Source organism: Protopterus annectens, chromosome 5.part0 (assembly GCF_019279795.1).
Source record: "Protopterus annectens isolate FY-2018-M chromosome 5.part0, PAN1.0, whole genome shotgun sequence".
NCBI classification, from domain to species: Eukaryota; Metazoa; Chordata; order Ceratodontiformes; family Protopteridae; genus Protopterus; species Protopterus annectens.
Window position 1 is genome coordinate 311454435 of NC_056735.1, and position 24823 is coordinate 311479257.

General features: G+C 40.6%; 1 protein-coding gene across 1 annotated transcript in view; it reads right to left on the reverse strand.

Annotated features, from left to right (window-relative positions):
* Nucleotides 1-1296: 1296 nt before the first annotated feature.
* ACOT9 (acyl-CoA thioesterase 9) overlaps nt 1297-24823 on the reverse strand; it is an 825297-nt gene continuing 801770 nt past the window's right edge. The window contains exon 15 of the mRNA XM_044072291.1: nt 1297-1902. Within this exon, the coding sequence (XP_043928226.1) occupies nt 1829-1902 (74 nt within the window). The 3' untranslated portion in view covers nt 1297-1828. The remainder of the gene's footprint in view (nt 1903-24823) is intronic.

Below are 24823 nucleotides of genomic sequence, written 5' to 3' on the forward strand. Positions count from 1 at the left end.
TTTTGTTACCAGTTATTTGCTGAAGGATATTAAGTCTGCAACTCAAACATATCTCATTATTTAGTGACTTCAATGCTCAAGGATTTGACAGACAACTACAAATTTTATGTGGAACAGACCAAAAATATGAGGTGAAAATCTGGACACTTGAGAGGTAAGATGCAGCATAAAGACCGAAGAAGTCAGTACATGGCTAATTGACAGTACAAGAGGGAAAACAGATGTATAGTGCATTCCAGTAACATTTCCTTCCTTGCAACTTTTATGAGGGAAGATGGCAATTTCTGATTAACCTTATTTGCTGCAATGCTCGTAAATATAAGGCTCAGTCTAACGGCTAAAAGGATTTCCACAAATTAAACTGATATTCCCATGTCCTTACAGAAAGGATGATTTTTTTTTTTTATCAGTAATACTTTCTCACCTGTAGAGTTAACTGCTGCCAGAATTAGCTATATACTACAGTGGCTTTACTTTTACAGTAGTCAAATTCTAAACTACATCATGCATTTTATACCCATTTACAAATATAATACTGTGATTTGACCTTTGTTTAGTCTAGAAAGAATACTAGCTATTTCTCTGCTCAATGACTCAACTAGCATGAGTAGTAACACTTGCTGTGCAACAGGATGTTTAAATTAAGAATGGAATTTTCTACCACAATTTAACCAAAAATCAGTAAAGCTGAAGATGCTCCATTACTAAAAGCTCTCTGTCTCCTTTCCCAACAGAGAACCCTGGCAGCAATGTCATTAAGATATTGTAATAGTTTCCATTTCTCTTTTAAACAGAGATTCATTTGTTCACCAATTACCCTACTGCAGGGTTGTGGTGATGGGCTGGCACCTGTCCTGGCACTTGGCAAGTGTGAGGCATAGAAACTGATCCTGAATGGGGGGGGTCAACAAACTGCAGGATACATGGGTCTACTTCAGAAGACTGAAAAACCAAAAGACTGAAAATGCAAAATACTGAATGATGGAATCTGTCCCTTTTCCACTGTTGCGTGATCTTGGAGTGGGTATATATAGTTAGCAGGGGTTGTGGGGGGCAGAGCCCCCTCACATGAGGGGTGCAGGGGTGTTTGCCCCCTGCATTAAAAATGTGTTCAGTATTTTGAATTTTCAGTCTTCTGAAATAGACCCGGATACATACACACGCACACTCTTGCATATTTAAGAACACTAAAAGTTCTGAAAAAAACGGACCTAGGATCCAGTGGAACAGCATCTTCTGATAAAGTGACCCTAAGAAAAACAGTACTACCACCCAAGGAAAGAGGAGAACAACAGAGAAAAAGAAATATACATTTATAAGCTTTCATCTAAAATCATTTTATACAGAAATATGGTAGTAATATACTGTCACAATAAAATGCAAAATAACACTTTACAAAGTTTAAAACTTTTTGCTCGTGACAAAATTTGGTTACACAAGAAAAGACATCCTCTTAAAAGATGATTTACATTCTTAATCTAGACAAGAGTATTTGAAACAAACAGCAGTCCTTTTTTTTCTCTACGCAAAGGAGAGGCAACTTAATCTCAAAGGAAGACAGGTTTTTGGAAGCTGATTTTCTGTAGTACATGTCATGACTACATTTTGCAAACAAGACTACCGGTGTTGGTGCTAAGCAGGAGTGCAAATTCCACACTGTAACAGCATAATCCTTTAAAGTTTGTGGTGGTTTTATGGTTAGCTAGCCATGATTCATACTCTTCTCTCTTCAGTGATATAATGACGTATTAGTGATGCAAGGTGGTAATAATGTGTATGTTTTGGCATAGCACGTCAGAAGGAAATGTCCCAGTTCATATTCTCAGGCTCATAATCCATGCAGTTCATTACCATTAACAGCGTTACCAAAATGGCGTTTTCCATCCAAATACAACATTGATTCTATTGAAAAAGAAAGAAAGAATTAGAAAATGCACATATACCACTGATATTTTAAAATCAAGTGAAGTAACAATATTATGTGAACAAGAAGCAAATCCCTGAAATACAGAGAACAAAACAAAGACAGGAAGACAGTGACACTTTGAAACAAGCAAATTAACTAAACCAGAATTAAAAAAATATATATAAATATATATAATTTCTCCAATCACTGGACACTCATACATACAGGCAGTGACACATTACAACAAATAAATCAGATAATGCAGAATCTAAATCTAATGAAATATTTTTAACAGTGGACTGTTATCTGTATGCAGACAGCAGCACTTCATAACAAATAAATCAAACAAAACAGACTCTAAATCTAACGGTTTTCCTTAACCGTATATACTTAATCTTTATGGAAGTAACAATGCTTAATGTCCTTCAGTTACACTGATCTCTTTAAAGTATGACTGTTTTAAGGCAGTACAGAACTAAATAGGATAAGATGACACTAAGTATCTTTTACTGATCATATTAAGCAGTAGACCCGATCCCATCCATTATGATTAAACCTCACCTCAGGCATGCACCAGCACAGCAGGGGTAGTGGATATCAATCATGGTATTCTTAAAATATGGGCATAATTTGTTGCTCATGCGCAAAAAGGCAGGATGTTACACTTTTACTGCTTCTTTTTCCACAACACTGCAGCTGCTTCTTTGAAAAAATTAAGCTAACTGTTCTGGAAGAAGAAAAAACAAACATCTAAAGGCTAGACAGTGCAATGATGCATAAAGCAAGCTTTCACCGGGATTAAGAGTGTTGTCTTTTAAGTCAGTTCATGTATTTTTTTTTTTACTGGTGTTATATATCTGTGACTTTGTGAGGAGGTGTCAGCTATGCCAGAGAAAATAGAGCAGTGGATGTGTAACGTATGCCAGCATAGCTAGCTGGAGTTTTGTAAAGAATTATACGTCATTTGTATACCAAACTGATTTGCACAGTTGCTTGTGTTTAAAATGTATTTGTAAAGCTGTTTGTTAAAAATGTACCAACAGTGGGCCCTGCTGGAAATAAAAAAATACACCTATATGTCAGACTGTGTTGTAACTGTTGAAATGAATATATTGTAACAGAGGATACTGGAAGAGAAGAGGTTAATCTCAATCCAGCTAACTTTGAAAAACAGTCTGAAATTAAATTACCTGGTTTACTCCATAAAGATTGTATCTTGCAGTTCTGATTGGAGCCAGAGACAAAAATGTCTGTGAAAATCAGGACAAGGGATCCTATTGTATTGTCCCTGCGGGTGAACTAATTGCAACCCTGGAAGGGTGGAAGGTTTGAAATGATTTTACAGCTTCCAGATGCTATAACACATCTCAACAAAGCTCCATGTGTATGGCAAAACATATGTGCTAGATACTGAATCAATTTCTAGTAAAGGGGTAGTGTGGGGACCAGAGTCAGATGACCAGATGTATGTGATGTCATTCTGTAATTTTAACACCGAAATGATGTTTTAATATTAGAGGAGACAGAAGTCTCAAAGCAGTCTGTTTGTGAAACCTGCCAAAGGAGGACACCCCCAACTCCTTTGGCAGGTTTCACAAACAGACTGATCTAAAGAATTACTATTCCCTGGTCACTTACTAGAGCAAGGCATCTTGCCTTGCTCTAGTAAGTGACCAGGAAATAGTAATTATTTCGATCAGTCAGGAAAATATAGTGAGATTAGTTAAGTACTGTTTTTTTGTATGCATGTGAATCTATCCATCTGTGTTACTTTTAATATTTCCTGTGACTGAAACTCTGCTGTTTACTGTAGACAGATATTTAGTATTTTCATGTTCTTTTGTTCTTATTAAATATATTTAAACTTTTCTTTGTGGCTGGTCTTTTAGAGAATATTTTAACTTTCGAAAGTACTTGTATTTATTTGGTGACACTGTGGCTGCTCCTGAAAGCCTTCTGCATTGGTCAAACACTACCATTTGTGTTAATATTAATTTCACTCAGTAAAATTGGGTACCCCTGTAAGAGCCTTAAAGTAGCTGTCTGGTGGCAGTGAATCTACCTTATAGTATGGGTAGAGAGGGGCATAACTGCAGATCTGTGCCAATCTTTCCCAGGTGTGTGTGTGTGTGTGTGTGTAAATCAAATCTCAAAAAGTGTGTGTCAGCTACTTGGAGCAGGGACACAGAGCACTGGTTTCACAGAGAGGGGGGTGGAGAAGGACTTGGTTTGGAACATTCGGATGAGGACTCAACTCTACAGCTGTGTCAGTGGGAGTCTTATTTGGGGCCTGGTGAGAGAGGGAAACTCAGCCCCAGGATAGGAGTGCATTCCCTGTGTGCTCTTAAGGGAAACTGTGTTTGGTGCAGACAGCTGCATCTGGAAATACTGTGTGTATCTATTTTTGTTCCAAGTGAATGTCCCTCACTGGTGTCCATGGTGAGGAATGAGACTCCTTAATCACTGGCCCAGAGGACGGATGTATATGTGTGTGTGTGTGTGTGTGTGTGTGTGTGTGTGTGTGTGTGTGTGTGTGTGTAAAAATATATATATATATATATATATATATATATATATATATATATATATATATATATGCTTTCACCTGTACTTAACCGAGTTCAAAAACAAAAGTCTACATTATTTGACGACTAGTTGTGGAAGCACAGAAGAGTAATGACAACAGGTAGAAGTCAGGGTTCTTACACTTTTCCAAGTGTGTGTACCTTCAAACATATGGGCTAAAGACGACTTCCAGCATGCCTTTGAAGATGGTTTGGTGCTCATACAATCCAGTTTGGTCACATTTTTATGATCCTGGATGTTAGCCTGTTTTTACTGGTTATAGTTTAGATTTCTACAAAGCATCTGACATTAACAGCATGCCATGATACTGGAGTTTATGATGGGAATGAGGCTTCTTGATATCTTTGAAAAGATGGCTTGGCAACTACTCAAAGGGTAAAAGCATTTTTGTGAATGCAAACTGGTTTCGAGGATCTACAACAGTTTGTAGGCTTTCCATGACTAATAAGTACTTCACCAATTACAGTTCATCAAAATGATATAATTCAGTAATATATCTAACATCTCCAGAGAAGTTATTTTTCCATAAACACAGCAGAACAGCCATTTCATAATGGCACTGCTGCAAGAGGGAGGAGGATTATTTTTTTTAAACTTGCTTATTTGACATACGTAGTGCTTGGTGTGTTGTGAACCCTTCACTAGCTGTCTTTTTAAGGACACAGGTGAACAAACTTTCATTTTATTTAGCTTTACAGCACTGAAAGTATGCCATTAAATGGGGATGGGGGGTGAGGGGCATGTCTTCCTATCTGGGACTGTTGTACTGAAAGTACAGTTGTGTAAAATCTTACCATAACAGTAGATTTCCTTCTTTTCACTGTTGTAGTATTCTTAACACAAGGGATCTCTTGCCAAGGATAGCCCAACACCTGACCAGTGTAACAAAGTCTTTAGAGTTTATAGGCACGGTACATCACACATTTGATCTCCATGTAAAATGTACAGCAAAAATGAGACGTACAGACACAAACACTCAGTACTGTATTGAATTGCCCCAGGAGGAAAAAATACTCTTGGACAAAACAAAATGTGTACATCTAGAAGTAAAAAGGAAAGAGGAAGAAAGGGCCCCTTCAGGCAGGAGGGCTACAAAGCACAAGGACAAGAGCTAGGAGAAAGGGAGGAGGAGGGAAGGATTGAATACTGCAACAGTGAAGAGAAGTACATCTACTGTTATGGTAAGATTTTACATAATTGTATTATGTCCTTCCATATCACTGTTGAAGTATTCTTCACATAAGGAAGTGTACAAGAGCTAAGAAGAAAGCTGGGAGGAGGAAGGCATGGAAGAGTCTTCAACAAACCCATGTAAAATAGCCCTGACAAAACCAGCTTTGGGCCTGGAAACAACATCCAATTTATAATGTTTAGTGAAAGTATGAACAGAAGACCAAATAGTAGCCTCAAGGATGGAATTGGTGTCCAAACCCTTGAAAAAGACACTAGAGGAGGCAACCACCATAGTAGAATTAGCCCTTACAGAGGAACAGAGACAAAAGAATATAAAAAAATAAATGGCTTGGAAATCCAGGAGATGGTTTGCTTGAAAACAGCCAAAGCCAACATCTTGGGATGAAAGGAAACAGAAAGCTGCTCAGACTTAACTGCCTTTGTTTTATCCAAATAATATCTGCGCTGTCTATGCAGATCCAATGTTTGAAGAATCTTCTCACTAGCAGACTGTGGAGAAGGACAAAAGGAAGGAAGATGAATAGCTTGATTCAAGGACAACTCATTAACCACCTTAGGCATAAAAAAAGGATAACTCTGAAGAGACACCCTGTCTCTGTGAAAAACTAAAAAATGTAGGGATGGCCATGAGAGCCTACAGTTCAGGCACTCTCTTGGCTGAAGTGAGAGCTAACACAAGAACAGTCTTCCAGATACAATCATGCAAGGAAGCTGAACTAGGACGTTCAAAAGGAGCCCAAGTCAAATTTTGAAGTATAAAACTGAGGACCCAAGAAGGCAAGGTAGGCTTTCCAGGAGGTCTGATATGAAGGACATCTTTAAAAAGTTGCTTGACCTCAAAATGAGAAGGCCAAAAGAGGAGTTAATGCCAGACAAGTAGAAATAGTTGAAAAGGTGTGCTTTAACTGAAGAACATGCCAACCCACCATGAAGCAGATGACACAAATAAGAGAGAACCAGGGGAACCCTCACCAGAAGTGGATCCTGATGAGGGAGGCACTAGACAGGAAATATCTTCTATTTGGACATGTGTGATTTTACGGTAGTGGGTTTCCTGGCTTACTGCAGTACCCAGAGCACATGCTCAGAAAGGAGGTGCTTATGAGACTTCCAAGATGAATATAGCAATAACCCATGCCTGGGTGTGGGTAATGCTGGATTTACCCACAGTTGGTGTGGTTTGGTCACGAGGGTGAAGCCCGAGTGGCCAAACAAAGACAACTGTGGGTAAATCCAGCATTACTCACACCCAGGCGTGGGTTTATTGCTATTATACAATGACATTATTTAAGAAAAAAATAATTACTTTTCTTAAATAATGGCATTGTATTATGCCTCCTTGCTGCCCTTCTGCAGCTGTCTGGTATTCTGTGGCAGTTCTGATGTACTGCGTATGTGCATGCGTATGCAGTACATCAGAGCTGTGGGCAAAAGCAACGGAGAAAGCAAGATCTCCATTGCTTTTTACAAAGTGTCTTGCTATGTTAAAGGAGTTTAACATAGCAAGACAGCTTTAAAAAAAGCAATGGAGAATCTCCGTTGCTTTTTTTAAAGCTGTCTCACTATGTTAAACCCATTTAACATAGCAAGACAGTTTTGAAAAAAGCAACGGAGAAAGCAAGATCTCCATTGCTTTTTACAAAGCGTCTCGCTATGTTAAAGGAGTTTAACATAACGAGACAGCTTTAAAAAAAGCAACGGAGAATCTCCTTTGCTTTTTTTAAAGTTGTCTCGCTATGTTAAACCCATTTAACATAGCGAGACACCTTTAAAAAAAGAACTGGAGATAGGAAGATCTCCGTTACTTTTTTAAAGCTGTCTCGCTATGTTAAACTCGTTTAACATAGCAAAACAGTGTGTAAAAAGCAACGGAGATTTTGCGTTCTCCATTGCTTTAAAAAAAAGAGTTATACTAATGGAAAAAGTCCGGGCGACCAGACCTTTTTCCATTAGTATAACTCTGATTTACAACATGCACGCTGACCAATCAGCATGCACATTTTAGAATATTAATGAGGGGTTATTGTATAATGCACAATAAGTAACAGCTTAATTCTAGCTCTCCCAGTTTAATTCTAGCTCTCCCAGTGTGAAAACAGAAACTTAACAGTGGATTTATACTTTTGGGTAAATTTTAATAACAGACTAGTAAATGCACTGCCTGGATGCCAGGAAAAAAAGAAATACTGAGGACATGAAGGAAAATCAGCTTAAAAGGTGAGAAAAAACACTGACACGAAAAGTACTGCAGCTATTCAGCAAAAAGCAGTGCAAGTTCCAGACATGACTTCAAGTAACCTAGAGGAAATCACAAGACAACAGCACACAGACTTGATTAAAATAAATGAAATGCTGATAGAGTATATAACCCCAACAACAAAAGACTGGAAAAAATGGAAGCAGCTTTAAAACAGATATTCGGATTCAGGTGATAAAACTGCAAAAATCAGAGGTCAAAATGAAGAAAAGACTGGCTGAACATGAAACTGCACAAGAAGAGATGTTTCAAAAAATACAATTAGAGGACGGAGCATGGAGGGAAAACTTGAGATTTTCTGCTGTACCAGAGAAGCTGGAAGGAGCTGACTGTATTCATTTTATGGAAGCACACGTAAGCAAATGGACTGGTGTTCCACAGCAGGAGCTGTTAATTGAAAGGGAACATACTGTGTATGCTCCAAATCTGGCTATGAGAAAGCAACCTAGACATTTAATAGTAAAGATGCAATCCTACCAGCAGAAGGAGTTGATTCTCATAAAACTGTTGCAGATTAACAAATTACTAAATGTGGGAGACACCAGAGAATTTGGAGAGAATGATTACTCACTGTACACCAGCCAGATGAGAAATAAATTTATACAACTATTCAAGGAATGTTGAGAAGTACGTGTGAGATTCAAATTGCTGTACCCAGCTACCTTCAAAATATTCTTCCCTGAAGGGACAAAATCATTTTTGATGAAGTACATGCTAAGGAGAAAATGGAAAAGTTTGCCCAACAAAAAGGGAGCTGTGAAACAGGACATTCTGCTTCTTGTTCTTCTGGTAATCAAGATCACAGAGAGAATGTGCCCCAGTGAAAGTTTTTTCCAATGTTTCAACAGAAAATGCTTCAGAGAAGGAAATAAGCACAGGAGTCAACTAGAAGAAGACAGAGTATGTTGGAAATGAAGCAGAGACAGGATTTACGAGAAGGAGATGAACAGGAATAAAACCAGTAACTTGGAAATCAACAAATGTGGGATTACAAATCAATAATTATATTTGTGAAACATGACAGAACAAGAAAATCTGGAAATATTGGACTTTTTTGGACTCTGTTACACTTGTAGGGGACTCTAAAGCATATGCCCTATTTCATGTCATTAATGCATGAAAAATACTTAGGAGAGGGGAAGAGGACGGAGAAAGATAACCAAGTAAAACATTTGTTCTTAATGGCACTATTTTATAGTGCATTATTTTCTTTGGATACTATAAAGTAAAGTTTTCTCAGTTATTTTTAAGTGTAATGGGGATACTAATATAAAACAGGTGCTCTTGTTTTTTTCTCTCCCTTTTCAATTTTAAGAAATTTAGTGACTGCAATGTAAAAGAAAAAAAAAGTATGGTTAAAAGAGGATGAGAAGAGAAAAATGAGTGTGTTCTTTCTTATTCTTGCATAGGGGAGTGACTGGATAAAGGTCCTTAGTTTGATCTAAACGAGCTTTAAGAGAAAGTAAATGAAAAAGAATATTGACCATTATAATGCTTTTTCCTAGCAAATAAATGTATGCGTAGTGGCAATTTTGTATCTGGTCCTCATGTTCCCCACAGACAATCTGATGAACTGAAATGGCTAGGAGATAAAGTTCTCTGAAAGCATTCAAGTGTTTACCCAGCTGGGAAAGTGATAAGACAAAACCAGACAGCATTTTGCAGAAGCACAGGCTGCACCATGCATCTCAGCATAGATAACAACCAGAGAGCACTTCATAGATGCACAGGTTGCACCATGCTTCCTAGCATGGATAACCTTTCTTTTAGGGTAACTCAAGCTTGAGATAAAAATGGTGATGTATAACCAATATACAGAAAGGTCCCCGGGAATAAATGGTATTCCTGTGCAAATGTGGAAGCTAGGAGGGAAAAAAACTGATAAAGATCTGGATGGTTTTGTTTAACAGCATTTTAAGAGAAGAAGTACCAACATCCTGGAAGAAAGCAGTGCTAGCTATAATACCTAAAGAGGGTAAAGATACATCAGATCCAGCTTCATACAGGCCTACTTTAATATTAAATCATGATTAAAAAGTATTTATGTCTATAATGGCTGGAAGAATGGCAAAAGTGACACCAAAATTGACAGATATGGATCAATGTGGTTTTGTGAATGGGAGGCAAACATTTGACAACACTGATGATCCAGATGGAAGCAGAATGTAAGAAAATACCACTGTAGCTGGTGGGTCTTGATGCACAGAAAGTATTTTACAGTGTATGCTGTGACTTTATGAGCAGGGCAACAGAAGCATTTGCATTCCCTGATAAAATTATAAGGCTAATTAGGAGGATATATGAGGGATAGGAGGTAAAAATTAAAGTTGGTGGCTCCTCTCTGATAAGTTCTGCTTCAGCAGAAGAGCTAGGCAGGGATGTCCTCTTTCCCTTTTGTTATCTGCATTATATTCAGAACCACTGACAAAGAAAGTAAGGGAGTCAGAAATTCAAGGATATAATTGGTATGGTAGTCAAGAAAAGCTGGCTCCATTTTTAAATGATATTATTTTATACCCGATATAACCAGAAAGGGACATTACAGTGTTGTGGAACATTTTGAGACAGTTTCAAATCTTTTTTTGGGGTACAAAATTAATGAAGCTAAAAGAAGGCAATAGTGGTAAATTATGTACCCACACAAATATTGGTTCAAGCAATATCTATATTTGTGGGGACATGATAAAATGATGTATTTAGGAGTTTGTTTGTGTTTGAGTCTTTCGACTTTTCCCGGTTAGGGGTCGCCACAGCGGAACTCCGGTCCGCTAATGATTGGCAGTAGAGTTTTACGTGCTGGCTTGCTGGGCCTAACGCACAACCTTCAACGAAGGAACGCCCGTTCACACATGTCGCCACACAGAAGACGCTCTAACTGAGGATCGAATGGGCAACATCTAACTGTGATGCGACAACGCTACTGCAGCACCACCACCGCAGTCCCTGGATTAAAAATGATTCCAGTCCGGCAGCTAAGGATATGTGGGAACAGACTAAATGAAAGATTATATAAAAACTGAAAAATTGTAAGCTCTGTTATATAGATATGGATAATAAGATACAAGCAATTAAAATGTTTTACATCCTTTAGTCTTACACACACATCAGGCATGCTTTTATCAACCAGAGGAGAAGTGTGGACAGAAATTAATAAAGAGCTGTAGGATTTTATCTGGGAAGGGAAGATGGCATGAGTCAAGTTGATAAACGGAATCTTCCAATAGAACAAGGCAGACTGGGATTACCTGATTTGAAGGGGGATTTCAGAGCTACACATTTAAGGCTACTATACATAGCACAAGTAGAAAACTATAATTCAAATTGGAAAAGGATGATGATAAAACTGGGGGGGGGGGCTCAAGAAACAAGTAGAGACTGGGATTTTGGATGCAGACCTTTAAGCAGAATAGCAATAATCATACAGAATATTATATTCATAAAGCAGCAGAAAGTATTCTAAGAACTAAGCTAACACAGGAATGGAGAAAGGATATTCTGCCAATAGGGATGACTGTAATTAGAGATACAGACAATAGGCAGGAGGGGTCTGGAATTTATTGGAGAAAACTGGCAAGGGAACCAAGGTACTAAGAGCAAATAACTAGAAAGGGAAAGGTAATAGAATGGGAAGATGCCACAAATTTATTTGGATATTTGTACTGCAGGTTACAGATTGCCTTCCCTATCAAGGATTGACATTAGAGTATATGCAAACAGAAAGAAATGGGGGAGGGGTTCTAAATAAAGAGCGGTACTGGTATAGTTTTTAGTTTAAAACAGAACACCAGCTGCTTTTAAAAAAGGAATAATTAGAAAAGCATATAAAATATTGTATGATAACTATAATCAAATCAGAGGAAGTCATTAAGGATTTTTTGAAGAGAGACTGGACAAGCAATTCACAAAGAAACAATTGGGAAGATATATGTTTGTCTCACAAATATACAACAAAATCTAGAATATTTAGGATTTTTGCTTGGAAATGTTTACATAGATATTTTTATACCCCAAGTAGACTCCAGAGCATTTTTCCTCAGGTAGACAGCAAATGTTGGAGGTGTGATGGGAAACAAAGCGGTAATTGGAAACTTATTTTCTGGGAGTGCAATGACTTGGCAGACTTTAAAGATTCCCTGCAGACTACTCGATCAGAGATACTGGGTGAGAAAATTGGTTTAACTACGGAAATAATTTTTCTGACCTATGATACAGATTTAGAATTGCCTAGACATAGTAAGGCCTTGCTGCGTCTACTTATGGTGGAAGCCAAAAAAGCAATTACTAGAAAATGGAAATCAAAGTCTAAACCAACTGTACTACAAGTAGTGAATATAGTAACAGACATAAAACAACTGGAATTGTGATCTTTAGAAAAGGGTAGGAGCAAATTACATAGGAAAAATGGGAACTGGTGGAACAATACATACAGGGGAGGAATGAGGTTTAAAAGAAGGCAGGATTTGAATGAGCTATGTAATGTTTGACTGACGACTGGGTAGATAGGTGATGTGTAATATTTGCAACTAAAATTGTATCAGTATGGTTTGTGATGCAAAATTGTCAAATGGGATTATGTCAATATGGTTTGTTTTCATTTATATAAATGTATTACTGCCTATGTCATGAGTGATCATTTATTTATTTATTTATTTCACATTTGTTAACCGGGTTAGTCCAACTGGGTAAGAAATTACCCATTTCCAGTGGGGACCCGAGGGGAAAAGCCTCGAACAAAAAGTACAGTTTTGTACCTACCATAAATGTAGATGTTCGAAGATCCACATTGCTGCAGTCCTTACATATGGGTAGTCCGCTGTCCTCGGTCGGCCCGAATACCAAAGTATAAGGCTGACGTCGGTCAAGGCGCTTAAAACTGACATCAGGATGTCAGGGTACAAAAGCGCATAACCGACGTCATATCCTCAGTCTTTTCTTGCCCCAGATGTCAGAAGGCCCTAAAAAGAAAGGCCAAAACCAAAAGACAGCAAAAACCCAAACAACCACCCCTGCACTAATCCTATTTACAATATTTACAATATTCACAACCCAAACCACACAACCGCCTCTAACTATAGAGGGGAAGGAGGGAGGGTAAATTGGACTGCAGCAATGTGGATCTTCGAACATCTACATTTATGGTAGGTACAAAACTGTACTATGTTCTTCATCTCACATTGCTGCAGTCCTTACATATGGGTAGAATCCCAAAGCAGAGGTAAGGGAGGATGGCAAAACTATAAAGCATTGGGAGCTGCCAAAATGCCCTGTAAAATTGCAGTGGCAAAACCAGCCCTAGATTTAGAGTAAAGTGGAAGGTGGTAATGCTTAGAGAAAGTATGCACTGAACTCCAAGTAGCTGCCTCCAAAATATCTTTAGTTGCCACCCCTTAAAAAGCTGTAGAAGTGGCAGTAGCCCTAGTGGAATGAGGCCTAATCCCAGCTGGAATCTCCTTACCATGATGGGAATAACAGAAAGCAATACAAAACCCAATCCACTTAGAAATAGTTTGTTTTGAAACAAGCTTGCCCTGAGAACCCAAAGCAAATGAAACAAATAACTGCTGAGACTGCCTGAACCCTTTAGTTCTGCTCAAATAATATCGCAACTGCCTGTGTATATCCAAAGTGTGCAAAATCTTTTCCCCTTTATTTTGGGGGTTTGCATAAAAAGTAGGCAAATGAATAGTTTGGTTTAAAGCCACACTAGAAACCACTTTAAGCATAAAGGAAGGATTAGTACGTAAAGATACCCTATCCTTATGGAAAATTAAGAAAGGCTCAACCGCCATAAGGGCCTGTAATTCAGAAACCCTTCTCGCAGAGGTAATGGCCAACAAAAAAGCAGTCTTCCATGATAAATATTTCAACTCGGCAGTAGCTGCAGGCTCAAAAGGTTGTAGAGTGAGTTTCTCCAACACAAAATTGAGATCCCAAGCAGGAGTAGGAGCTCTACGTGGGGGTCTTATATTCTTTGCCCCTCTAAGGAATTGTTTAAACAAAGGATGAGAAAACAATGGTGGGTCACAGTCATAGTGAGCAGAAATTGCTGCAGCATGAACCTTAATAGAGGAGAAGGACAAACCTTTGTCCAGTAACTCAGTAAGATATTGAAGAGCCACACTTAAATTAGGCTTAGAAACATCAAATTCCTTTGCTGTACTCCAAAATAAAAATCTCCTCCATTTATCTGCGTACACTTTCCTTGTACTAGGCCTTCTGGCCTCCAAAATAACATTCAAAACTTGCTGTGGAAGCTGAGACCCTCCAGGGTTTAAAATAGAATATGCCAGGCTGTTAGATGTAGAGAGTGAAGTTTGACATTGAGTAAATGACTGTTCTCCTGAGACAGCAGGTGTGGAATCAAGGCAAAGGCCATGGAGGCTCCCGCACCAGACTTCTCAGTAATGGGTACCAGTGCTGTCGAGGCCAATCTGGAGCTATTAAAATCATCTTTGGCTTGTCCTGTCTGACCTTCAGGAGTACCTTTGGGAGGAGAGGCAGAGGTGGAAAGGCATACACATGAAGATTGCTCCAATTGAATGAGAGAGCATCCACTTTCCAAGCTGTGGGATGAAACCTTTTTGTGCAAAACTTTGGCAGCTGGTAATTTAGTGGAGAAGCGAACAGATCTATGTCTGGAGTTCCCCATAACACTGTCAATTTCTGAAACACATGAGGATCCAATTTCCACTCGTGGGGATCCATAATTTGTCTGCTCAACACATCTGCTAAGGAGTTCTGTGCTCCCGGCAGATACCTTGCCTGAAGATTTAGCTGTAAACTGAGAGCAGTCTCCCACAAAATCATTGCTTGTCTGCATAGAGGATAAGAATGCGTTCCCCCTTGCTTGTTGATGTACCACATGACAGTTGTGTTGTCTGTTAGAATCAACACCTGCCCTGGAAGAAGTAAATCCTTGAAAGCTATTAATGCAAACTGGACTGCTAACATCTCCTTCAAGTTGATATGTAGATGTTGAAGTCTGGCAGGCCACGTGTCTTGTACCCACATTCCATTTAGATGAGCACCCCAAGCTTTGTCTGAGGCATCTGTCGTTAGAATCTGACTCGCCTCTGGCCGGGTCACAGAGAGTCCCTTGTTTAGGTGACATTCCTGAGCCCACCACAAAAATTCCTTTTGAATGCAAGGTATTATCTGAATGACAGTGTCCATATCTTGGCAGTGCTGTGTCCATACATTTTTGAGATACCATTGTAGCTTCCTCATATGCAGTTTGGCATTGGGAAGCACCAGAATACAAGATGCCATGAACCCCAAGGCTTGAAGGACTGTCCTTGCAGTCAGCCTGGACTGATGAGACAATTGATGGAAGTAAAGAGAAAGATTCTGTTGTTTGTCCGGGGTCAAAAAGGCCATCTGGGATGCTGTATTCAGTCTCACACCCAGAAAGCACATGTCCTGAGAGGGTACTAGACTGGACTTTATTTCGTTCACAGAATACCCCAGGCATCTTAGCACTGCTATCACATACTGTAAATGAAGAAGAAGTTCGTCCTTTCCTTGGGCCAGAATCAGGCAATCGTCCAAATAAGGATAGATCTGTATTCCTCTTAGCCTGAAGAAAGCTATCACTGGAGCCAGAACCTTCGTGAACACTCTGGGCACAGTAGATAAGCCAAAGGGCAATGCAGAGAACTGATAATGAGAAGTCCCAGCCCGAAAACGCAGATACTTTCTGCAACTGAGCCTGATAGGAACATGAAGGTAAGCCTCCTTGAGATCCAGAGTCACCATCCAGTGATCTTTGCCCAGCAGAGGTAAAAGCTGTTGTAACGTCAACATTTTGAACTTGGGAATGTCCAGGTAAGTGTTGAGGATAGATAAATCCAAGATTGGTCTCCACGTGTTCCCTTTCTTTGGTACTAGGAACAGGCGAGAATAAAATCCTAGGCCCACTTCTGGCAGAGGGACCGGTTGTATGGCCCCTATTTGAAGTAGCAGAGAAATTTGTTTGTGAGCTTCTAGTCTTTGCTGAGGAGGAACGTCCGGCATGCCTTTGAAAGGAGGCAAGGTATGGAAATAAAACTTGTAACCTCGGTGTATGATATCCAATACCCATTTGTCTTGGGTAATCAAACTCCAATTTTCCTTGAAAAGTGCCAGCCTTCCTCCCAAAGGAGCTGCCAGGCAAGTAGGATCTGGCAGCTGAAAAGGTAGGTCATTGGGCCTGTTTACGAAAGGACTGGCCCCTGCCCTCACCCGAAGATTGTGCAGGTGAACTCCCTGTTCTAGGTCTGAAAGAACTCTGAGCTCTGCCCCTACCACGTCTAGATCTACCCCTAGACTGAGAATCATAAGAAGGATACGTCCACCCCTTAGCAGGCCAGTTCCTACTAAACTTTGGAGGCTGTACTTGCAAAAAATCTTTAACAGCCTGCATGGACTTAGCCTTGTCTTCCATTTTCTTCAAGACTGACTCCACAGGTGAACCAAACAACACATCAGACTGTAAAGGAGCATCCAAAATCCTTGTCTTAACATGGTCAGATAAATTCTGATCCCTCAGCCATGCGTGCCTGCGAAGAACTGAACCAGTGGCAGCCACCCTAGACGAGGCCTGTACAGCATCAAAACCACATTGTAAAGAATGCTTACCCACCTGCTCTGAAACATGCACCAAATCTTGTAACTCCTTACACTCAATGCCTTCCGCCAGAGCATCCACCTTAGATTTCAATAGAGAAAGAAGATAGTTTTGATATTTCAACATATGAAACTGGCAATTCAAGGCCCTCATAGCTAGGGTAGAAGATGTATAGACTTTCTTTCCCCATCTATCCAAAGCTCTGGCCTCTTTATCTGGAGGAACCGGATTTTTTTACAACAGAGGCCTTGACCCCCTTAGGTCCCTGACTAACAGTTTCTGGGTCCGCCCTAGGACTCTTATAAAGATACTTATGAGCCTCAGGCACCCTGTAATACCTATCCAGTTTAACAGGAGCAGGAGGCAGAGAATCAGGATTAAGTGAAGCCTCTGCAAACACATCTTCCACAACATCCAGAACAGGAGGTATAGCCAAGGGCCTATGCTGAGGCAAAAGCAAAAATTCCCTAAGCCTTTTCCTGGAATCAGAGAAGTCCTGACCTTCCCACTTAAAATGTTCCCTCATGGAATGAAGAGTCTCTGAAAAAGAAAAATCCTCTGGAGGAGAAGCAGGAGTAGTAGAATCATCTGCAACAGAATCAGAATAAGGAGAGTACTCCTGCAAGTCTTCAGCCGAAGACTCAGAAACATCCGAAGCCTGCTCAAAACTCCCCAACTCTGGCTCCACTCTAGGCCTCTTATCAGGAGGGGGCAAAGAACCTCTAATCAGAGTAATCAAATCTTCTGCCATTTTAAGCATGTGCTTCTTGGGCACAGACCCTGCTGCACTAGGAGTGACACCAACAGAAGCTAAACCTGGCCTGCCTCTGGGAGAAGCCTTGGAAACAGAAGGAGAGGGCCTAACCACCCTAGGAAGGGAGGGGAGTACAGTAACTTGGGAAGCCCCTTCAGCCTGACCTGCCTCCTGAGATCAAAGTCTCCCCCTGGGACTCCAGAGAAGCCTCAGTCGGAACCACCGGTTCCACTGACGCCTCTAAAGAACCGACGTCCGGAACGGACGACTCTTCTTGCCTGGGTTTAACTGCCTTGTCTTTGCGCTTCTTCGAAGAAGCGGGCGCCGGAGAATCTGACGGCATATTATAATTGCACCGCTTCCCGAAGACCAGCCTAGCACAATCTAACCTTCGCTTAATAGTGCGTTTATTGAACCTAGCACAAAAGCGACACCCAACAACGTCGTGCTCAGGCCCCAAACAAGGAATACACAAAGAATGATAATCCCTATGCGGTATCTGTTTCCCACAAGAAATACAGTTATTCACTTTTTCTGACATCCGGTAAAACACTGAGGCAAGAAAAAACCAAAATATTCCCAACGGGTACTTAGCCAACTTTGATTCGGTCTGAAACTCCGAACTCGAAAAATTTCAGAACGCCGAACGGCACTTGCAACGCTGCTTCTGCATCGGACCATGCGGCAAAAAAGACAGAGGATATGACGTCGGTCATGCGCTTTTGTACCCTGACGTCCTGATGTCAGTTTTAAGCGCCTTGACAAACGTCAGCCTTATACTTTGGTATTCAGGCCGACCGAGGACAGCGGACTACCCATATGTAAGGACTGCAGCAATGTGAGATGAAGAACATCATACAAATACATACAAATAGAGGAAAGTTAACAATATAAAGAGCAAAACAAACTTATGGACACAGTGGAAAGAAAAATAAATGTAATCCAAGGAATAGTACATAGCTATATACAAGGTCAGAAGAAGGAAAGTACAAAAGAAGATAGGAGTAGAGGAAGAATGAAGTGATCTAGAGAGAGGAGGAAAAAAAGAAGAGCAGTAGGATAAAGTAAATTATATAAAAAGGGAGGGTATAGAAAGAAGAGCAGATTGGATAAAGTAAGATACGAAAGAGGAAAAAGGTCTTAATGATAATTCTAGTGGAGAAATGGGAATATGGAAAGGGGGGAGTTAAGTAGGATGGTTACAGGTACATATAGGGTTGTTATGGAGGTCATGTTTGACGTTAGGAAGAGAGGTATGACTTCTAATATGGAGTGGAAGATTATTCCAAATAAGGGAGATAGAGTTTTTATAAAGTATTTTACCTATGTTAATATTGGGTTTATAGACTTGTAGAAAGAGTTTATCAGAGCTGTGCAGGGATCGGGCAGGGGTGTACCAGGAGATCAGGGTGGACAGAGACGGACAGTCAGAGCTAGAATTAAGAATTCGGAAAGCTTGGATCAACTGACATTTGGTCAGAAGGTGTGAGACTTCGAGCCAATGTAGATTTTTGAGAGCAGAACAGTGATGGGATTTATAGGGGCTGCTGGTGACAAATCTAGCAATTTTGTTACAAGTTTGGTCAAGTTTTGCCAGCAGGTTATATTGTAAATTGGAAAATAGAGGGGAGCCATAGAGGAGGGCGGGGAGGAGATAGGATTAGGCTTGCAGTAGTTCAGAGTTGGAGGTAAGGAATTTGCTGTTTCTATAAAACATGCCCAGTTTTCGGTGTGTTTTCTTTATAGAATGAAGTATGTGGAGGTCTAGTTTGAGCTGGTCGTCAAGGATGACACCTAGGAGTTTAGTGTGTAAATCTGGTGATATGATTTTGCCATTTAGTGAGGATACGAGAAAGGTGGATTTGTGATGGGATTACAGCTTTAGGTAGGAATAGTAAGAGCCTAGTTTTAGAGGGGTTCAGGATAAGTTGATTGTTGGAGAGCCACTTTTCAACAGAGTGAAGTGAAGACTGGGTGATACGGCAGAGGTTATGATGGAGTCAGAAATGGAAATCAGAGCTGAATCATCTGCATACTGTATGACAGGGGAGAGATTGCTGGCAGTGTGTAGGCCATTGGTGAAGAGGATGAAAATTAGGGGGCCAAGAATTGAACCTTGAGGAACACCGGTCTGAACTGGGTGAAAGGGTGAAAAGGAATTTTGCCATTTAACTGCTTGTGAGCGACTGGACAGGTAACTAGAGAACCAGTTTAGAGTGGGGACAGAAATGTTCAGCTGAGAAAGCTTTTGAAGTAGAAGCTTGTGAGAAACAGTGTCAAAAGCCTTTGACAGATCTAAGAAAAGGCAAGACACAAGTTTATTATTGTCTCTGGCCTCAGCTACTGTATGAGAGAAGGATAAAAGTGCTGTGTTAGTACTGTGTTTGGGCCTAAAACCATGCTGGGTGTTGGTTAAAAGATTGTTTTGGGTAAGGTGGGAAAGCAGTTGAGAATGAATTCTTGTTTGAAAAAAAAAAGAAAAGAAAGGGGGTGCCTAAAAAAAATCAAAACCCTACCACCCACAATGTCATTTGAAGAGTTGATAGGTGAGGATGGGTAAGGGATCCCTCGCCTTGTGTGAGAAAAAACATCCGATGAGGTAAATTGCTGCAATTGTCTCTGGCCAAATGATAAAGAAGGGGCAAATCAATGCTGTCTGGGTTAAAAGAGAGTTACCAGCAAGATTTTGAGAGAGGCCTGCCTGACTTTGTGCAGAACACAAGGCAACACAGGAATGTGGGAAAGGCATTTAGAAACATTCCTACCCAAGGAAAAGACAGGGTGTCCACTTTCCAAGCCAGATGAGTTGGTACTCTGGTACAGAAAATGGAAGTTATCTGTTCATGGGGGAGGCAAAAAGATCTACCTGAAGAATACCCCACCAATGGGCTATGTCCAGAAATGGGTCTACTTCAAAGTATCACATTACCACTTCATCGACCCACATCATTGAGATGACATTGCCGAAACTGCAGAATACCGAACACCCGGAACATCAAAAACTTTCCATGGGAAAAGTACCACTTAGCCACCATGGTGAATTAGCCACCATGGTGATCTCTGCCCTTTCTCCATTGTAGTGCGATCTCAGAGTTGGTATACTTAGTAAGGTGGGGTGTGGGAGGCACATCGGTGGGTTTGATATGCTTTGTTTTTTTGGTTTTATTTTTGTTATATTGGGTTAGTAGTTGTTTTCCCATGGTTAGTTTTCAATGTTCTGGGTGTTTGATGTTCTGCAGTTTCAGCGATGGCATCTCGATTATGTGCAATTCGATGAAGTGGTAATTCAATGCTTTGAAGGAAGCTCCCAGAAACACATCTCTGTGAAGCATTAATTTGTCAGCCTGTATGCTGGACCTGCTCAAGGAGTCTGCTACAAGATTGTGCTCTGAAGGAATATAAACTGCCTGAAGAGTCACTTGATACTGGATAGTTAGAACCCATGCCTGAAGGGTAATCTGCAAAGAAGGTAGGACCTTGTGCCCCCCCTGCTTGTTGATGTGCCACATCACAGTGCTATTTGTCCAGGAACACTTTGAGGGGGTTGGGGTGGAAAAGGGATGAAAACCTTGAGAACTAGAAGCAGAGTTCTCATCTCTTTTACACTGATATGATTTGACCTCTGAAGAGAAATGCCAGGGACCCTGGACCTTTAGAGGACCACAAGAGCCCCGGCACACCCCACTCCAAGTCCAAGGCATCCATCTATAGTTCCTGAGATTGGAGTGAAGCCTGGAAAGAAAGCCCTGGATTGAGAAAGAGATGTTGAATCCAACATTGAAACTGGAGTTTAAGACAAGAAAAAGGAGGAACAGGGTACTCCAGAGGGTGGCAATGTTGAAGCCAGACTGATTTGAGGTACAGTTGTAGCTTCCTTATATGGAACGTGGCAAGAGGAAGCATGGGAATAGTGGAGGCCATAAATACCAGTACTCAGAGAAACTCCCTAGCCATAAGACAGGACAGAGGAAGGCGAGACTGGAAGGTTGTTGTCAGAAACAAATCCCTTGGAGCAGGAAGTGAAGCCAACAAAGGAAGAGTATGAAGCCAGCACCCTAGGAAAATGTGATCCTGGGAGGGTGTCAGAACAGATTTTTTGAGGTTTTTGGTGAACCCCAGACTTTGTAAAAGACAAGTGGTAAAGTGGAGATCCTGCAGCAAACTGCTAGGACAGGACGTCTGAATGAGTAGATTGTCCAGACAGGGGAAAATCTGTATCCCTAGAAGTCTGCAAATGGCATTGACAAGAGTGGCACATTTGATGAATACCCTTGCAGCAGTAGAAAGGCCAAAGGGCAAAGCAGAAAACTGAAAATGAGAGGAAGAAACAAAGAAACATAATATCCTGAACAGATGGTAAATGGGGATGTGAAGGTATGCATCCTTGAGGTCCAGGAAAAACAAGAAGGCCTGAGGAAGAAAAAGAGGAAACAAGGTCTGAAGAGACAGCATACAGAAAGAAGGGGCTTGAGAAAGGTGTTAAGAAAAGAAAGATCCAGAAAGGGTCACTAGGTACTCTCTTTTTGAGAAATCAAAAACATTATGGAGTAAATCCCTGTGATAATATGTGCTAGTGCCAGCATAGCTAGCTGGAGTTTTATAAAGAATTATATCCTTTGAATATCAAACTGATGTGTACAAGATGCTTGTGTTATAAATAAATTGGAACTGGATGGTACTTGAATATCAAACTGATTTGCACAGATGCTTATGTTACAAATGTATTAGCACTGTATGGCATTTGAAAATTAAAATGTGTTTGCAAAGTTGCTAGTGTTAAAAAATGTATATACTGTAAGCGAGAGCACTGGAAGAGAAGCTGTTAACCTCAGTCCAGTTAGTTTTGGAAAATCCTTGAAATTAAATTAGCTGTTAAGCCATAAACATAGCACCTCAGTGTGCTGAATGGGACCGGAGATGGCAAGTCTGGAAAAAGGCTTTTGTTCAATTTGAGCCCAGAGCACTTCTCCCCAGGCCTCTGCTGAAAACTAGCTTTGTTTCAAGTCAGACTTTCCCAGTTAACAAAGGTTAAATAAATAAATAAATAAATAAATAAATAAGCTCAGTAAAAAGTGGGAACATCCCAGGCACTACCACAAACATTAGCAATACTTTAGATATGCATCTTTTCACATCTACGCTAACATCTTGTCTCAAGCTTCAAAGGTGAATAGTGTGAAAACCTAGAGTTAGGTGACCAGACAAGGTCATTCTGCCAGCCATCTTGGAAACGTTAGATATTACAAAGAGAACTCTCTCAGTATTGCGTATTCTATTTGGGAGCTTGACTAGAAAAACTGCTCACATATTTCATTTTGCCTTGCCCAAATAAGTTATTAGGGAACAGTAATTTATTTATATAAGTCAGGAATACAGTAATATTAGTTTATTACTAGTTTTCTATATTTGTCTGAGTCTGTCCATCCATCAGTATTTTTTTTATATTTCCTGTGATCTGAACTCTGTGGTCTGCTGCAAATATATATATTCATTATTTTCATGTTCTTTTATTATTTATTATTAAATACATTTCAAACTTTTATTGTGTCTGGTCCTTTTAGGAAAATATTTAACCTTTGAGAGTGCTTATATTTGGTGACACTGTGTGGGCCACTAATGAAGGCCTAGCTGTCTTGTTGAACTACTACCATTTGTATTAGTATTAATATTGCACATTATAATTGGATACCCTTTGTTAACGGCCTTAGAGTATCTGATTGTGGAGTGTTTGGTGGCAGTAATAACTACCTTATTTTCGGGATAGAAGGGGGCACAGCAGATAAATCTGTGCTAGCCTTTCCCAGGTGGGTGGGTGTGAAAAAATCAAATCTCACAGTGTGTGTGTGTCAGCCACTTGAGCAAGTACATGAAGTACTGGGATCACAGAGAGGGTATTAGAGGACTTGGCTTGGACACTCCGGCTGAGGACCTAACCCTACAACTGTACCAGTGGGGAGTTTTATTGGGGGCCAACAGGGAGACAGAGAGATCCAGACCCCAGACTAAGTGTGTTCCATGTGTGCTCTTAAAGGAAATTGCACTTGGTGCAGAGAGCTGCATCTGGAAATACTGTGTGTAGCCATTTGTATTCCAAGTTAATGTCCCTCACCAGTGTCAATGGTGAGGATTCAGGCTCCTTGATCACTGGCCCAGTGTGGGGACATCACAATCCCCATTCCCAGTTGGGATGGTGGAACAGGCTAAACAGTGCCCTGATCCAAAATGTACTCCAAAACCTTTGGAGAATGAGGAAGCTGTTTCTGAGGAGGCTGTGGAATTCCTGAGAAGGGGGGGGATAGCATCCAGGAGTCCAAGTTGATTTGATACCAATTTTGAAGGAATACAGGATGGAGGGGAGAGAGGGGGAGGGAAAGAGGAGGCCAAACATCAAAGGGAGACAGGCTTGTCCTGTAAGAAAGGCTTCTGTGATGAAGGAGTCTGAGTGGATTTAGCTGGAGGAATATGCCTAGATCCCGTCACACCCAGTATATATTTTACCCAACCTCTCCATATCTCAACTATCCTTATCTGAGGGAAAGAGCTCAGTAGATGGCAAGAGTTTAGAAGGCTTGTAAGAGGAAGCTGAAAGCACTGAGGGATCAGCATAAGGGAAGTTATACAAAAAATTTGCAATCCTCAGGCATCTTGCAGAACCTGCCAGGCTTCTTAAGAGCCAGTGGCTGAGAATCAGGAGCCACAGAGGCAGCAGAAAAGATGTCCAAATGGGCTGCCAAAACAGAAGGAACATTAAATGGCTTGGGAGACCCAATCTGTGAGAGCTAATATCTTTTATGAATGCCAGAGACCTGGAAGCAATCCCACTAGAGGTACTCCAATGTACAAGCAATAGTATCCCCAAGGATAATTCTTCCTAGAGGGAGTTTGGGCTCAAAGAATCCTCTTCCTCAGAACCGTAGTCTAGAGGGGAAAGAATTTGAGAGAAGTAATGTAAGGGTTCCTCCCCAGAGTCCAAGTCCTCATCTGAGGAATCCAATTCCCTAGGTCCCTTAGCAGAGGTGGAAGACCACAGAGGAGCAGGGACAGACAGCCCTTGAGGAGGCTTCAACACCATTAAGTATTAAATAGACCTTGAGTGAAATTCTGCCATTCAGGTTGGGGATCTTTAAAAACAGGGGTAATGTGTTTATTTTTATTTATTTATGTTTATTGAGCAGGGCATCTGCCCAAAAGACTCTTGGAGGTTCACACCCTTAGCAAGATTTGATAATCGTAGTTGGAATCTCTTCCCTTATCAAAATCTAAGGAATCCCCCTGGGAAAAAAAAATCAGCAGAAGTTCTCCCTTAATGTAATGAGTGGACATCGGAAAAGCCTCTGAACTCAAATCCATGCTGGCCTCTGACAGGGGCATTGCAAAGGAATCCAAGGCAAGCACCCAATGGTCTTCAGAGACTTCACTAAGTCCTAGAGAGACGCTCAGAGGATAAACAGCAACTAGATCAGGCCTAGCCTTTTTGGCCTTCTTCTTGGCAGATGGCTGACCCTTGGGACTGGAGGATTC